This window comes from Lathamus discolor, chromosome 13 (assembly GCF_037157495.1).
Source record: "Lathamus discolor isolate bLatDis1 chromosome 13, bLatDis1.hap1, whole genome shotgun sequence".
Lineage (NCBI taxonomy): Eukaryota > Metazoa > Chordata > Aves > Psittaciformes > Psittacidae > Lathamus > Lathamus discolor.
In genome coordinates, this window is record NC_088896.1 from 12,935,928 (window position 1) to 12,952,599 (window position 16,672).

General features: G+C 41.6%; 1 protein-coding gene across 1 annotated transcript in view; it reads right to left on the bottom strand.

Moving 5' to 3' along the window:
- Positions 1–1,517: 1,517 nt before the first annotated feature.
- The window catches only part of FASN (fatty acid synthase), a 44,413-nt gene continuing 29,258 nt past the window's right edge, over positions 1,518–16,672 (bottom strand). The window contains exons 27-43 of the mRNA XM_065694055.1: positions 15,834–16,037; positions 14,682–14,832; positions 14,029–14,207; positions 13,330–13,449; positions 13,050–13,172; positions 11,243–11,463; positions 10,810–11,011; positions 9,782–9,933; positions 9,235–9,326; positions 8,923–9,074; positions 8,393–8,635; positions 6,744–6,932; positions 6,011–6,238; positions 5,376–5,596; positions 4,770–4,868; positions 4,399–4,650; positions 1,518–3,313 (exon numbers count right to left, since the gene is read on the bottom strand). Of these exons, the coding sequence (XP_065550127.1) occupies positions 3,176–3,313; positions 4,399–4,650; positions 4,770–4,868; positions 5,376–5,596; positions 6,011–6,238; positions 6,744–6,932; positions 8,393–8,635; positions 8,923–9,074; positions 9,235–9,326; positions 9,782–9,933; positions 10,810–11,011; positions 11,243–11,463; positions 13,050–13,172; positions 13,330–13,449; positions 14,029–14,207; positions 14,682–14,832; positions 15,834–16,037 (2,966 nt within the window). The 3' untranslated portion in view covers positions 1,518–3,175. The remainder of the gene's footprint in view (positions 3,314–4,398; positions 4,651–4,769; positions 4,869–5,375; positions 5,597–6,010; positions 6,239–6,743; positions 6,933–8,392; positions 8,636–8,922; positions 9,075–9,234; positions 9,327–9,781; positions 9,934–10,809; positions 11,012–11,242; positions 11,464–13,049; positions 13,173–13,329; positions 13,450–14,028; positions 14,208–14,681; positions 14,833–15,833; positions 16,038–16,672) is intronic.

A 16,672-nucleotide genomic window follows, 5' to 3' on the forward strand; every position in this document is an offset into this window, starting at 1 on the left:
AGTTTACAGGGCCAACAGGGCACTGTGTTTTTCAGTCTCAAGACCAGCCTGGTGTAGAGAAGCCTATGAGAAGCTAGCTGAAAAGGAGAATGGAAAGTGAGTAGCAGGTGACAAGAGAAACTCCCACTTCAATTTCATATAGAAGAGTGGATGTGAAGGACTTGCCTTCTGCCCTTGTCTTCTCAAGGCAAGGGACTGTAGTTTTCAATTTTGCAGAATGTGTAGTACCGTTCCACCTCTGCCTATCTGACGGACTAGTGAGAAACAACCAGTACCAGCACCAGTAGGGTTTTTATTTTTGGCACACTGTGTTCAGCAGCCAGTTGCAGAATAGGATACAGGACAGAAGCTCAGTTACACAACTGGGGAGGAATCAAACCCAAAACAACCTTCTGCTTTCCAAGTAACCACCAAAGCAGCATTGAGATCATATAGACTGTTAAGAAGTCCTTGACAAACTTCTATTACTAAACCAGTTATCTGAAAGCTTTGCTTAGATGAGACCATGTTAGATGAGATCACGAACTTTTATCTTTATACAGAGTACTCATCCACCTCCTACACCAACAGCTGGAACAGCATTAGTCTTTGCTCCCTCCCATTCAAGATTTGTTAAAACATTTTACCACAGAACTATTGTAGTTTGTCTGCTTGAAGTTTAATCACTCTTTTCTTTTTCCTTCTAGGTTTTCAATTGAACCAAGGCCAGTAGAATTCTTTCAATGTTGTTTTTGTTTTCAGGCTCACTGCAACTGCCAGTAGTTAAATTTAAAACAAGCCAACCAACCACATTTGCTTTCAGTTACATAGTATCCTATGCTAAGATGTGCATGGATAATATGCAGTAGATATAATGAAGGCCCAGAGCATGCACATAAGCCCAGTTCACACAGCCACTCTTCAGTATTAGATTCTCTGGGGCTATAAGGCACCTCACCCTCACGCATTAGCCACTTCCCCTCCTTCTGTTACTGCCTAACACCTAGTCATACCTAATAACTTGACAGCATTTATACCCATTACATAACACTCTCAGTGACCTTGAGGTGGATGCCATTAGTCCCATTTTACAAATGGGAAAACTGAGGCAGTAGCATTAATGGCTTGTTCAAAACCACAATAGTGGAGTCAGAATTAGAATGTGGGAGTTTCCACTTCAATCTTGTGGGTGTGTGCAAAATCATGGCAACAAGAAGCCGTGCTCCAGAATAAGTTGTCTTCTTCATTATTGTTATTATTTCTACAGCCTCCAACTCAGATATAAAGCAAAACCTGCTTCTGGCATACCAAGAAATGACAGACTGTAGATGAAACACAGGATTAAAAAATGGTGGTAGAGAATAAGACAAAAAACCAACCAGTGAGCAATTCCGTTTAATACTAGGAAAGCCAAAAAGACACTGTTAAGACCAAAACATATTAAAAAAAAAAACCAAACCCCAAAAAACCAACCAACAAAGCAAAAAACAAAACAAAAAAGAACAAAAGAAAAAAAAGAACAAGACTTATTTTGGAAATTAAGGTGACATTGTATTGGTTTTATTTCAGATTTCACAGAAGAAACACTTTATAAAAACCAGTTAACCCAGCCACTATCAACAGAGGGTGGCATAAGCAAGACACTAGGTCAGAACATGCAGTGAAGAGCCATCTATTCCTGTCACTGAAATGCTCCTGTACTACCAGAACACTTCACTTAAGATGGAGAGAACTGAGGATTTATAGCAGTTCTGAGAGGCATAATAGCTCCTCCTAGTTGGGGCTTTGTTGCTACCCACATATCCTCTGTATCATAAGTGTAGTAAGGATTTACTGATTTCGGAAAGGACAGATTCAGCATAGCAAAGGCAAGAAGTTTATTGAATTTTATGCAAGTTTCCTTTAAAAAGGTACTACGTCTTAAAATCATGCCATCAAACTAATTACTTAGCTAACTTTTGTGGGATCTCCAGTCTCATTACTGAGAGGAAAATGAATATACAAGGCTTAGGAAGACCCTGTGCTAAATAAAATATACAGGGGCTCTGGGTACATGCTTGTATGTTTGCCTGAACTTTATTTATGGAAGAGCAGGGGTAAGATGATTTGTTAAGTTATCATTGAAGAACTTTATCCCACCCCTACCCCCACTCCAAATGTCTGGTTGGGTGGCAAGACTGGAGGTGGGAAGGAAAAAGGTAAAGCAATAGTCTTAATGCTTTACTAAGGTTCTGATAGAGCAGAGCACAGAACCTTGCACAAATATTAAGTACCTGCCTACAGATAGCTTTGCCTTCTTTTTATCAGACCAAGTATTAAGACTGTTCCATACAGTGGCATCCAGCCTACACTCCCCCCGCCTCCAAAAAAAAAAAAAAAAAAAAAAAAAAAATCAGATGATGGCAAGAACCCTGCCTTCCTCACTACTACCTTTTCCTTTCTGAACTGGGAAGGGCAGTGGGAGAAAGAGAAAAAAAAAAAAAAAAACAGAAGAAAAAGAAACCACACTATTCCAAAGATGCACTTTGGTTTAACATATAGGCAACTTCCCCTTGTAGAATAAGCTTTCCCCTCCAAAAAGGGATGTTTCTTTTCTTCTATAACCCACGATAAATTAAAACCAAGTAAGAAGTCTCTGGTTTGACATAATAAATACTTAGAATATATCAAATTAAAAAAAAAGTTACAAAAGCCTTAATGGAATTCTCTTTCTGACATAGCCACAGACAGATTCTTCACAGACAAAAAGGCATCTCAGAAATCAGCTGCAGCTCTTCTCCCTGCTCACTGGGCTTGGTCAACAAGTGCTATCACATACGCTTTGGAATACTGTTAAGACAAAAACAATATAGAGCACAAGAAATCTACTCCTAAATTTGTTTTTCATACTGCCAAGGGTGTAGGAACAACCATCAATGGGCAACCCTCACAGCAGTGCACAGTGACAGAGCTGGAGCACTAGAGTAACACAGACAGGGATACTAGGGGAAAACAAAGCATACGAAGAGAACAAGGAGACAGAACCCATGAAAGCTGGGAAAGGAAAAGATGAGCAAGAGAGAAATCAAATTCAGCTGGACTTCCAGTTCTGGCAGCAGAACAGATGAGATGAACAATAGGAAGAGTTCCTTGGGGTCTGTCATAACAAAGAATGTTGTTGGCATTTTCTTCATCATTGGTGGTAAGCAAGCAGAAGTTAACCCTCTCTGACACTGACACGTGGCTCTGCCAGTGAGCTGTGGATGATCCCAATAATTGATTCAACGCCATCTCCCTCCAACAAGGTGCGATGATCCCCTTCAATAATATGGACAGATACTTTCCCATCACATACCTGCATAGATATGGAAAAGAAAAGCTTTACAGTCACATATACAATCAGGTAGTTGGTTTGGGTTTGGCAGTCTTGTAAGTCACTCATAGTTTACAACACTATCTCGGTCAAACTCAATTGAAAACAGCACCAGTTTTACTGTGACACATTTCTATAGGTCACCTGCAGGGCACTGCTTAGAATCAGTTTTAAAGCATGATAATTTGACAGCCTGACAGGTGACCCACTCAAATGTAAGCTGGGCAAGAAGCCAACCTGATGCTAACTGAATAATTTATCTACTATATCAAAGAATGATAAAATAGCTAATTCCAAGCCCTTAGGAAAATCAAATAACCCTCCCCTTGGCCTAGTCTTTCTCCCACCATCATCAGATCTTCCTTTGAGGTCATTATGTAACTCTTAACAACATACGAATTAACCTAGTATCAATAATGAGTGTAACTTAGAAGTCTGAAGGGACAAGAGATACCAGAAGCAGGTGTTCTGAAACTCTCTCCCTTTTCCCTGGTATTGTACAATAATGTAAGACACTTAACCCTTTTACATGAACAGGGTTAGAGACCAGTGACCTTATCTGGACCATGGGCTAAAAAAGTAAGGTTTTTAGGCTCACAAGAAACCCGCATACTAACTTCAAAGTGGTCCCCAAAAGCTAAAAGCTAAAGAGTGACCTCTGTCAAAAGTCTGACAGTTGCTCTTCAGAAGTCTGCCCTCAAGCAGTAGACAAACTTTAGGAGTTTACAGAGACAGGAGACTAAAAGTTACTTCTACCAAGTTACTCTTAATATCTTTATTATCTGAAGTCTAGACAGCTGCAAGAACCAGCTATAGAAACACTTATCCAATAGAGAGGGTAGACCTCCTTCTAGCTCTCACTACCCTGAGAAAATGGTTGCAATCAGTCAACTCCTTTGCTTCTAGGGACTTTAAGTTCTTGTTAGAGCACAATAGTTGCAGAATCATAATTTCTTTCAGGTTGGTTTCATCCTTTCCCATGCAGTAAGGATGATTTTCCGTGCTTTTCTTTTGCTCCCTCAAGTATCAAGAGAGCCTCAACAGTCACCAGCGGGCCTCAGACTGACCTCTGAGAGTCTGTAGTCTCCACCCAGTCCTTCTTCATATTCACTATGAGACTTTGCACGCATCAGTGTCACATTCCCATGATACTTAGACTCTGGTATATACTTGTCAGCAGCCTTCAGTTTATGGTAAAAGGAAGCAGCAGCAAAGCTGAGTGCTTCACGATTGATGTTTGCATGCATCTGAGTTATCAGGTCTGCAGCAGCATTCACACGAGCCTCCAGATCTTTCAGGGGTAGAAGAACCTCCAGCAGCTGGAAATATTAATTTTTTTTCTATTAGTCTCAATATCTGATAATCCAGCTGTTAAACAGAAAACCACAGCCCTCTTGTGAAACAAAAATACAAAAAACCCCAAACAAACCAACATCACCTTATTATATTCAATGCCTGTAAATTGCTGAACAAAAGCACACAATGCTTCAGTCTCCAAGGCAGCCTCGTTTCCTTGGGCCAGCTTGGCTCTGTAGCTCTGTAGGAGAAGAATAAAATGTGAACATGATAAAAACCAATTATGGAACAAATGGCTTTGAACCAGGAAAAGGTGAGGGAGAAAAAAAAAAAAAAAGAAAAAAGCTTAGGGTGTGGAATAAAGATCCCATGAGGATAGATCCACTGGTGGCAATTGCCAAGAGCCTAGTATCCTATAGAAAGTACAATGGAAATGTAAGGGAATGCTTAAGCAAGATTTCCTAGCACCCCTACACAAGGATCTTGTCTTGCAGCCTCCAGGATCTTCCAGAAACATACTAATATTATGATTCATCATAGCAACATTTGTGTCCTAGCCCTCACCAGTTAATAATGCTTCCATCCTTCAGCCATTCATAAGCATCCACTATCTACAGCCATTTCCCAACTCCCCTGTCAAGACATCTGTCAGCTTTTCAGATGATTCATATCTAGAGCAGCAGGATCTTAGAATGTGAGCCCTGACACAGGATGATCCCCAGACAACAGCTTTCTTTGTGTCTCTTACCTGAGTGTATGCTGCCACAAAGGAATGAGACCCATCAAAGAGGAACAGACTGTTGAGTGCATGGGAAGCATTTTGTTGGTCTTGCAGTTGGGAGCACATTTCAAAGGCTACACAGGCACCGAAGGAATACCCAGCAATGCGGTAAGGTCCTTCGGGTTGTATCTGCTTCATACAATCAATGTAATAGGCTGCCAGGCTCTGTATGCTGTCCAAGGGAGCAGCTAGAACACAGAAGGAAATTAGAAACAGACTCCAGTGAAAGACACTGCCAGGTGGAAACATCCAGGTTATTTTGTTGAGGTCAGTTTCTGAATTATGGTTAGCAACTTAACATTTTGGACAAAGAATAGTAATGTTGCTGCTTTCCAAAGACAGGTAGAACACCATGCCTTGTTTTTCTCCTGCATGTTTATCTGCTGGCAGGGACTCTGCAACATCCAATTGTTCCATTTGCCCATACATAATCTAACCTAGTACTTCTCTTGTTATTTGGGGAAGCCTGACATGACCCTGTGCAGGCTATAGGTATCAATCTTTAACCTCAGAGTTTAAGAGTCTAGAAGCAAAGCTATCTCTATAAGGCAACCAAAAATCAGAATGTTATTTTACAAATTCAAGATGATGAACTAAGATACCTTTTGTGCACTGGAGCCCATAGCAGGGCATATGAAGTCTGGAGGTGAGAGTGTAGAAAACTGCAACAGATCCTTCAATGGGGTGAACAAGGAAAAGAGGGCGCTCTGTGCTCTGAACATCATTGAGGCGGGTGATTGTTGGCCCTTCTGGGTTCACCAACAAGTTGTTCAAATCTAATTTTGGAGATTTGCCTGGGCCTGTCTTCATCAGTTGGGATGGCTTTGGCTCTTTGAAGGGAAGCACACCAGACAAAATACAACTAGAGTCAGGATCAGTCTTGGTCACACACTCACAGTCCTGAAGGAGAATCTTAAGGCTGCTCTGGATTAGCCCATTGGCTCACTAAATCATCAGGGCACAGATAGAGATATTCAGCAACTGCATATGCTTTTAGCTTACAGTAAGCATGACATTACATTCTTTATTCCTTAGACAGGTAAAAGGTATCAAACTGCATCCTGCACACAGCTGCAGAGGAGTACTCATACAGGCAGATACAAGCCAGGCAAGAAAGTGGCTTTCACACTCATTCTTATACCCTGCCCCCAGAACTGATGGGCCTGACCTCAGTGCCCAATGCACTTCAGTGACATGTCTGTCACTTAAAAGCCTTTCAGCTATAACCTTATTTCATTATTTGAGGCTTCTGTTGCTAGAGACAAAAGAAACTGATTGGAAGCTTAATTATTTGCATTCAGGTGACTGTCAGCAACACCAATGCAGGCACTATACCCTCTGCTGTCCTGGACTTGGAAGAAAGTTCATGCAGTTTGTTGACTGTAAGAAGTCGGATTTCTCTCATGGTCATAATGATGTCATAGTCTCTCTCCAGCATCTGGCGCACCTCCACACCCATCAAGGAATCCAAGCCCAAGTCTGCCAAGGTACTCTCAGCATTCAGACTACTCACATCACGGACACCTGAGAAAAAAAGAGCACACCAATAACAGGCCAATTTCTTTTCAGCTGTAGGCCTCTTGCAGTTTTCTTCTCAACCTCCTTCTTTCTCCACCTCCTTCTTTCTCCTGAAACCTGAATAAACTGCAGCTAGAGAATTACATTTTAGGATCATTTAATGCTTTCAACAAGTCACCTCTTCTACAACCCACATCTAGTCTACTCATATAGGATCTTGTTAGAGTACATGTTAAATGTGTGCAGCTTTTATGACAGGGATGACAGGGGATATATCAGTCCCAGCCAAATAGGTGTGAACTTTGTCACTACAGCTCTAGACCAAGTTCAGAACAGTCACCTAGAGGAATTTCACCAACTACAGGCTCTAACTGAAACTGCAGTTCTAAACCTAACACAACTAACCCTCAGCTGCAGCATGAGACAAAACCGTCAGCTATGGTTGATTGCAACACTTGACATCCATCACACTGAAGAAGGCAATTCCTCTAGTCTTCACTCCCTTTTCCTCTTCAATTTTCACACTGTTCAAGTATCTTACCCTTTCCTTACCTGTAAAAAAGTCTTCTCAAAATAACACTTGCATCTACAGCTTTTCCTCCCCACCTCCACCTTCTGGTGCCCCATGTTGCCATGCTCCCACCATTAATCTTCTTACTAGCTTCCCCCTTTTTTGTCTTCACACAGTCTCTCCTTCCAAACTAACCCTACGGCTGGTACAGCTGCTTTCCCATGACTTCTCAAAGCCACATCTGTTCCGCGAGGTCAGACTTGTCTGACTGCCGACAGTTCCCTCAGTAATACTCAGGAGACTGCCTTTAATGTATCAGTATCTTTTCTGGTAGAAAAAAAAGAGGCAGTACATGCTTCTGTCCACAAAAGAGACAACAGAATTGACAGAGATTATTCACTTTCAGCACAAGAAGAGGGGAAAATGGTAAAATTCACAAGGCTCAAAACAACCAGGAGGACATGGCACTTTTTGTAACACATAGTAAAGCTATGGTTACTATACGTTCACACAGAATGACAGCTGATGAGAGAATACACTAAGTACATAAAAGCTACTTTTTGCAGCATAAGGACATCCCAAGGTGAATGTTTGAAAGCTGCAATAGTACTCAAAGTTAGTCATGTGTTTGCTCTATTATGTGCTGCCCCAGAATTTTGCTCTTCAGGGCTGTTCATGTTGATTCTCCATTTGGAGAAAGGTGCCAGTCCACTCTAAAGAAAACCCAAGACAGTGAGGTATGTGTGTGTGTGTGTGTAAATACACTAAGGTCAAGAAGTGAATTGATTACTGGAGAGAAGCAGCAGTGTAAAAGAAACAAACAGTCCCGCACCACCCCCACAGCACAGGAAATCAGGAGGAGATGCTGAATAGAGCATCTGCAGCAGCATCACTGATTTCCAAAAGCATTGAGATGGCAGACACTGCCCAGCAGTGCTTGTCTGAGAGCACATACCCAGGATGTGAGCAACAGCTGCTACAAGATCCTGCTGACTGCCTCCTTCAGTTTTCATAGAGACCTTTTCTGCTAGGACAAAACTAGACATGACAGGATGAGGCTGATTCAGGAAGATGTCAAGCACCTCCAGGCATGAACTGATTTGCTGTGGAATGGTTCCTCCAACCACAATCTCTTTGTGTCCCATTGTTTTAAGAAGGATACCCACATCACCAATGGCTCCCCACTGGATTGCCAGGCCTGGAGAAGAAAACAAGAAAGAACACACTAGACAACTAACTAAAGCAGAAGGCAGCAATAAAAGGGAGTTAAAAACCAGCTAAGTGAAGGCCTGCATTTCCTTTGTTCTGTTAAATGGTCAGTATTCATTCAACACATGAATGACTCATGATAACAGCTAGGAGAGGAAACAGCCTTCAACATTCAATATCCAGACAAGGGCACAAATTTCTGGTGAGCTGGTTCTCCTCTGGATGTTTGGAGAGAAAGAGAAAGATGATTCTGTGCAACCAGTAAAGTCATCTTACCTGGGAGTCCATCGTGATGCCGCTGCTCGCAGATACGCTCCATGGTAGAATTGGCAAAGCCATAATTACTTTGTCCAGCATTTCCTCTTCCACAGCTTACAGAGGAGAACACAACAAAATAGTCCAAATCTGGACACTTCTTACGAGTCACCCTTGGAGTAGAGCAGGAGAGAGAAACTTCATCAGAAAAGCCTGCTAACTCTGTCATTGTGGAAGACTAAGGCAAGACTTCAGTTTTTAAAACAGCTTTAAGTTTTATCAGCTCTGTGACCATGAAAGCATTACATATTTGTCCCTTCTACAGACACTTACCAATCCAAATGAAGGGTGCCTGAATACTTGGGCTTGTTGACCTCCCAGAATAATTCTGGGGTCTGGTTTTCAATCATACCATCTCTCAGGACCTGTGGGGAGGGGAGAAAAAGAAAAAAAGTGCATTTTTCTATTTAAATTGGCCACATGGCTTGAGATACAAGAGGGTATCACTACACAATACTTCTGTGTAACTTTACAGTATGGACATACCCTGAATGCCCTGAAATGACAGCATGGCTTTTGGCAAGTCTGATTTTTTCAGTACTGTCACTGCAGCCTTCAGCTGTCAAGTTCTGTGTGGGACTTTTCTTGTCCCCAGGGGTCTCAGGCAACATTTGTCAACTGAAATCGCCAGCCACATACAAGTTGCTTCCCAGGTCAAGGGGCCAGACCCTTAAGCCTTTAGTCACCACACAAGACCAAAGCAAAGTGTCCTTTGAAACAGAGATGCAATCTAAAACTGTATGAAGCCTGACTGCCCTCTGTAAAAAAGCCACTTGAATGGCTGCTCTTTCTCCCTTACAAGTCCTTACAAGTCACTTACCACAGCCAAATTAAAGATGCCTCCAACTGGACCAAGCTGCAAAGCTTCTTCTATCAACAGCTGTGCTCCTTCTAGTGTTGCAATATCACTGGTAGATACCAATACCTGGACTCCCAGTGCCTTCCACTGCCTAACACGTTCAGCCTGATAGCCTGTAAAAATAAAGGTGAACAGTGACTGGGATGAAGCATTCAAACCATAAGGCTTTGGTTAACCTGCTCCTTACTCTTTTCCGACTAGATAGGAACTGAACAGATAAATAATACCCGATTCAGCTACAAGCAGAAAATTGGACAAAACAGCTAGAGTAAGGCAACAGATTATAGTAGCACAACTGGAAGCTGTTCTTAAGTTCCACTTAAGTAGAAACAGCTGATCTATGTGTTTGAACAAGTGGTACAATTGTGAACTTATCAATGGAAAGAAATCTGTAGAGAGAGAGAATTATGTGGACTGAATTTGTATGAGGAAAGAGTGAAAAGGCTACTGCTACTAAGAAATCTCAATTCTGCAACTGTAATCAAACTAATGGCTTAAAACTGAATAAAAATGCTTACTGATGTTATCAGATAATAGGGCACATCTTTACACATCAGCTATCTGAAGGAGCAAAAGTAAGCATCCACACAAAACTTGAGCAACAGAGTTTTGTGTGGTCCTTCCCTGTGGCATGTGATCTCCCATGCTACAGCTACGGCACAAGTCAGTGAGGTAGCAAGAGACAGATTTTGTAGAGGGGGTAAAAGTAAGGCTGGAGAAAAAATCCTGGGTAAGGGAAAAAATAGGCTGATAGACTTGGGAAGCATAAACAAAGAAAAAAAAAAAAGGAAGAAGTAGTTGAAAAAGAAGTTAAAAGATACTCCTCCTTTGGAACTAAAGGAGCTTGTTTCAAGTGAGAGAATACATACATGAGAGAAAAGAAAAAGAGATCAAGACACTATTAGTTGCTGATAGGACACTTTAAAAATGGAAAGAAACTATAAACTCAAGATCTATTGAAAGGCAGTCATGTTCCCTGTTTTGCTTACCAGTTCGTATGCCAGAACGAGATGTCAGTATGAGCTTCTGTGCTCCTCTCTCAACTAGCCATTGTGCCAACTCAAGCCCAAATCCTCCTAGGCCCCCTGTGATGATGTAAGACTTGGTAGGTGGACAGGAGGTTCGGGAGACGGCAGAGATTTTAACCGGGTCAGACCTTCTCAGAGGAGATTCCAGTTCCTCCTCCTGGACCTGCCCCCATGCAGAAAAAACATAGTTCAGATGAGCTGCCCCCAGATGTCACCCCTGAACCTCCTGCTCCGGGCCTGGCTCCTCCAGCCACCCCAGGAACACCTGTTATAATGCCTGCAGTAGAAATAACCACCCTGTGCTGTCCCAGTTACTCAACTTCAGCTGGAACTGGATCAAAAATACCCAATACAGTTACCTACAGAGGATGAGAATCAGTCATTATTTCATTACCTTGATCATAACTTTGCCAATATGTTTTCCTTGTGCCATGAACCTGAAGGCAGCTTCTACCTCTTCTTTGTTAAAGACTGTACGCCTCAGGGGTTTTACTACCCCATCTTTTATGCCTTTCTTCAACAACTCTGATACTACTTCCCACTGTTGATTTTCCTCAAAGACTGCATCTAGTAGAATCCCATGAAATGCCACATTCTTGAGGAAGAGAGCCATTCCTAGAAAAAGCAACTTGGTTATGACCTGATGCTGGCAGACATTTCAAAACGGAGTCTGTCATCTGCTTCAGAAACATTCCTTTACAGGTCAGTAAAGTAAGGCTCAGGAGTAAAGCAGTTAGTTGCTAGCATTCTACATTTCCCAAACTCATTCTTGCATATACATTCTAAGAGCTGTATTAATTAGGTTGTTCTCTTACAAGCAGACCAGTTTAACAGAAACTCACTCACAAAAATTGTGTATCAAGAGGACAGGCTATAACATGGTCAGTCTGACACTGAAAAGAACATTTTGTGTCTAGCTGAGTTAGTCATAGAGGAGTGAGAACCCCATGTACATCCTTGTCCATCTCCACAAGAAATTCTTCCTCACAGGAAGTTTTCCAAAATGCTAGGATCTCTCAAAATGTAAAGAGATTGTCAACACTTGCTATATGCAAATCATTCTACAACAGGAGAACATACTTGTTAATTTTCACTAACACCTTTGAAGTTGTTTTGCCATCCAGGAGAAATCAAGTTAAATCTTGCCCCTGATGCAATCAAAAACTAGGAGGTGCTATTGACTCTCTCGAGAAAAAAAAGAGGCCATGCAGGGGGGCCTGGATAGACTGGAACATTGGGCATTCATCAATGACAGGAAATTTATCAAGAACAAATGCCAGATTCTGTACCTGAGACCAAATAATGCCAGACACAAGTTAGGAGAGGACTGGCTGGAGAGCAGCTCTGCAGAAAGGGACTGCAGAGAACTGGTTAGCAGCAAGCTCAATAGGAGCCAGCAGTGTGACCTGGCAGCTAAGAGAGCAAACCGCATCCTGGGGTTTGCCAGACACAGCAGAACCAGCCGGGCGAGAGGTGACTGTCCTGCTGTATTTAGTGTTGGTGCAGCCTCACATGGAGCTCTGTGTGCAGTTTTGGGCCCCGCAATTTAAAAACAATAGGAAGGTACTCAAACATGCAGGTCCCTTCCAACCGGAACTATCACATTCTATTCAAAATGGCACAGATACTTCGTGAAACAACAAATTAAGGTTCTCTTAAGATCAGGTTCTCTGTAGTTATCTCAAAAATTCCATTAACTTTCACTAATTAAGTTTACCCAGAACAGAGAGCAAAACTGCAGCTTGTGGAGCTATGACCTTCATTTGCTAAGTTTTACAGTGCACTCATCTATCACAAATAGAAACTTTTTGGGATGTCATGTATCCAAGTCAAACAGATCTAGGAAATCTATAATGTATCAGACAGTGGTAAACAGTGCCATGTGAAATAAATGCTGTTTCGTACTACTTTCCTATTCAAACGCTGTGGGCAACATGTCCTACACCGATTTTAAACAAAGACTTTGAAGAAGAGAATTATTTTACATGTTTTATGCTCCTCCAAAAGGCATTTGTTGAAACACTATATAAATCTAATACATATAGAAAGACTATATCACTAATACATAAATTAGTGATAGAAGTATCCCAGCTAAAAGCTTCTCTAAATTTGAAGATCAGTCTGTGTTAAGATAGTATACGGGTTGTGCTGTCGTGTTTGCTTAAACCTAATGAGATCTATTTCCCAACACCCCTCCTTACCAAGCTGACTGTTGTTAGAGAGATCAAATTTGCCTATTTCCAAAAAGCGCCCATGTTGAGCAAGACAACGCAAACTGGCTTGGAGCTTCTCTTCTGCCAAGGAATTTAACACGAGGTTCACACCTGCAATGAAAGGAGAAGCAACTATTTAATAAACTCAACTCTGAACTCTGCTGAGAGCCTAACCCTGCTTTTTAATGACTCATTTTATCTTTAGAAACTGCAACTCCATAATGAGGCATAGCTGACAAAAGAAGGAAAAAATATTTCTTGCTCTTACCTTTTCCATTAGTAATTCGCAGTATATGTTGCTCAAAGGTAGTATTTCGGGAGCTGGCAAAACTATTGGCATCCAGCTGTGGGAATCTTGCTTGGAGATACTCACGTTTCTCAGTGGAGCCTGAAAGTACAAGAAAGGCTGAATGATGCCAGTGCTCTTTTTTCGTGTGTGTTTGTGTTCTTAAATGATGAAACAGCCCATTTTCATCTGCACATCTTTTCCAAAGAACTAAGTCTGAGCAGCCATCAAGCACTTGTTTCAAAGTTCTCATGCTCTCAAGGTGTCAAACGTTAGGACAAAGGCTGTCTAGTTATTACTGCTCACTTATGAGCTAGAGCAAGGACTAGAAACAGACCAAGCCTTGCAATGGATAGACACTCTTTTACCATATTACTGAATTTAAAATGAAGCAGCCTTAATATTCTTCCACGCTTTCGTTATATAGTGTACAGAGGTATATAAACTCGTCTGTGCTGTTGAAGTTTCAAGCACAGTCAGTAGCTGTATTTTCCACGTATCCCATTTTCAGTCTAGAAACTAGATCAAAGTTATAGAGATCATATTGGAGGAAAAAGTACATATGTAAATACATATTTATATACATAAACACACACAATTTCCTCTCTCATGTATTATTATTTCTTATATATATAAATTCTATTTTATTTTCCCCTGTGACACTGGACCCCGAGTACTCACCTACAGTAGTAAAGACACGGCAGCCCATGCTCAAGGCAATGGCAATGGCTGCTTGGCCAACACCTCCTGAGCCAGAGTGAATAAGGATACTCTCACCCTTCTTCATACCACCTCGAACCACCAAAGCATAATAAGCAGTGGCATAAACCACAGGCACTGAAGCTGCTTCTTCCAGAGTCCTAAGCAGCAAAGTGAAAGAGAGAAGGTCTCTTTAGCCTTGGAGAAGACTACTAGATTCTCTGAGGAAATTTGCTTTTCTTCAGTGGAAAGGTTAAACTGCTAAGATAGCTCACACATACACTGGGATTTTGGTGTTGATTATGTTACTGCTTAGTTACCAAAATACTTTTGCAGAACAATAAAATTCTTGGCAGCTGTGGCAGTCTGCTGCATGACTGAGAAACATTTACACTTTTTGATCTAAGGGCCTAAGAAGGAGATAAGAACCTATGCAAGCCACTATACAAAAACTAATGCTCAACTCCTGCAGTGAATCTAAGCCAAATCCTGCAGCTGCTCAGGAAAATAACTCTTATAATTTCCCAGTGGGGAACCTACCCACTGTGCATTACTCTGGTCTGATTAGGGCTGTCATCAGCCTCAGGCAGGAAGGCAAATCTAAACCACACACCAGAAGACAGAAGTGGACCTACCAGTTTTTAGGCACCTCCCATAGAAATCTCTTATCACAGTCTACCACTGTAGCCAGCCCCTTTGCTGGCAGCAATCCCATCACCCTTCTTCCAGCCAGGTCCCGTCCTGAGAACTCCATGCCCAGCATGCACTGCTGCAAAGCCCAGTTACCTGAAAGAACATTATCATCTTTTACAAAGGCTATTTCTCTTTTAAAAATCCCTTGGTCAAGAATTTTTAGGTCAAGAATGGCCTAAATGGGCCCCAAAAATTAGAGCCCCCAGACGGAAAGAGTGCTGGGATTTTTCTACTATGCACAAAATTTGTAAGCCACCATAGTTAATTTCTCGCTACAAAAGTAGCAGAAAAGGATGTAGTCTCATTAAATCTTACTCTTTATTCTTGATTAAATTGCTTCAGTTTCCAGTTTTCATCTGAGAAATGTCATGGAAATTTCTTGTTTCAGAGGCAATTTTGTTCCTCCAAATAAGAATGATACATAAACTAGACAGCAGGATCACAGCAAAAATATATTGCGATACCTTATTCTTTTGCAAACACTAACTTTTTAGGCAGAGACTAATCTCAAGTCATGAAAGGATATCAGGCCCTAGTAGTCACCCATAAGAATCTCCAAATGCACACATCCAACTCCCTCTCCTTTAAACAGAGCTTTAAAACCGTTTAATAGACATTGCATTCATTCTTAACTCGCAGCAAGGCAAGATATTATGACCTTCGTTTTGCAGACCGGAGATTATTTCACTTTGCATTTTTCTTCCCTAAAACCAAACCATGTCCAGTAGCATGGCAGCACAAACCTTCAACATTTTCACTGTGGTATGTACCTTGTCCTTCTCTGGAACCTCCGCCAAGCTTTTTCACATCACACTTGGTATCTATATGCAATGGGGCTAGTAGTGTTTCCTCACAGTAAGGTTTATTAGTATTGCGACATGAAAAAATGGGACTGCAACTGGAATTAGAACTTTGAGGAGTTTTTTGGATGTACTGTAGCAGGGTTGTACTTCCTTTTCAAAAGTGTGCTTTCCTGCTAAACAAAGCCTGATATACATTTTACACAGTGCATAACTAACTTTCAGGAGATTATGTGAATAAATTTAGCAGAGTAATAGAAACACACATTTTCTTCTAGTGTATTTTTAACTCACCAGGAATAGCGTCTGGGGAAAGCTTTCCTGTGGCCAGCATAATGTCCCGGAAGTTGAGAGATGCATAATAGACTTTGCAGAGTTGAACATCGGGATTCATTCTGTGGAAATGTCGAAGCGGGGAGACAATCCAGTGAAGAGATGAGAGGTCTCCACGAGTCAATACATTTACATAGGCATATTCTGTCAGCTCCTGAGGCTGTGCTGCAGAAGAAGGAACAATTTCAGGTCCAGAAAAAGGCAACAAAGCTGGTGATGGGTCTGGAGTATAAGTCTTATTAAAACTTATTCTTGGGAATAAGTCTTACGAGGAATGGCTGAGGGAATGGGGCTGGGGGGGATAGTCCAGAGAAGAGAAGGCTTGAGGGGACCTTATCACTCTCTACAACTACCTTAAAGGAGGTTGTAGTGAGGTGGGGTCAGTTTCTGCTCCCAAGTAACAAGTGACAGGACAAGAGGAAACAGCCTCAAGCTGCGCCACGGAAGGTTTAGATGAAGATTAGGAAAAACTTCTTCCCCAGGAGGGTGTTCAAGCATTGGAACAGGCTGCTCAGGACAGTGCTGGAGTCACTGTCCCTGGAAGTGTTCACAAACCATGTAGATGAGACCCTGAGAAATACAGTTTAGTGGTGGCCTTGGCAGTCCTGGGGTAATGGTTGGACTTGATCTTAAAGGTCTTTTCCAACATAGTTGATTCTACAATAAGAACCTTACACACATTCATAGAGGCACACACTTTCCAGAATGAATAAATTCCTTGTATAATTGCTACCTCCTCTTCCATTTCCTCTCCAGAAAGCCCTTTCTTAGCCTGAAATACTACCCATACTCTAAAGGGC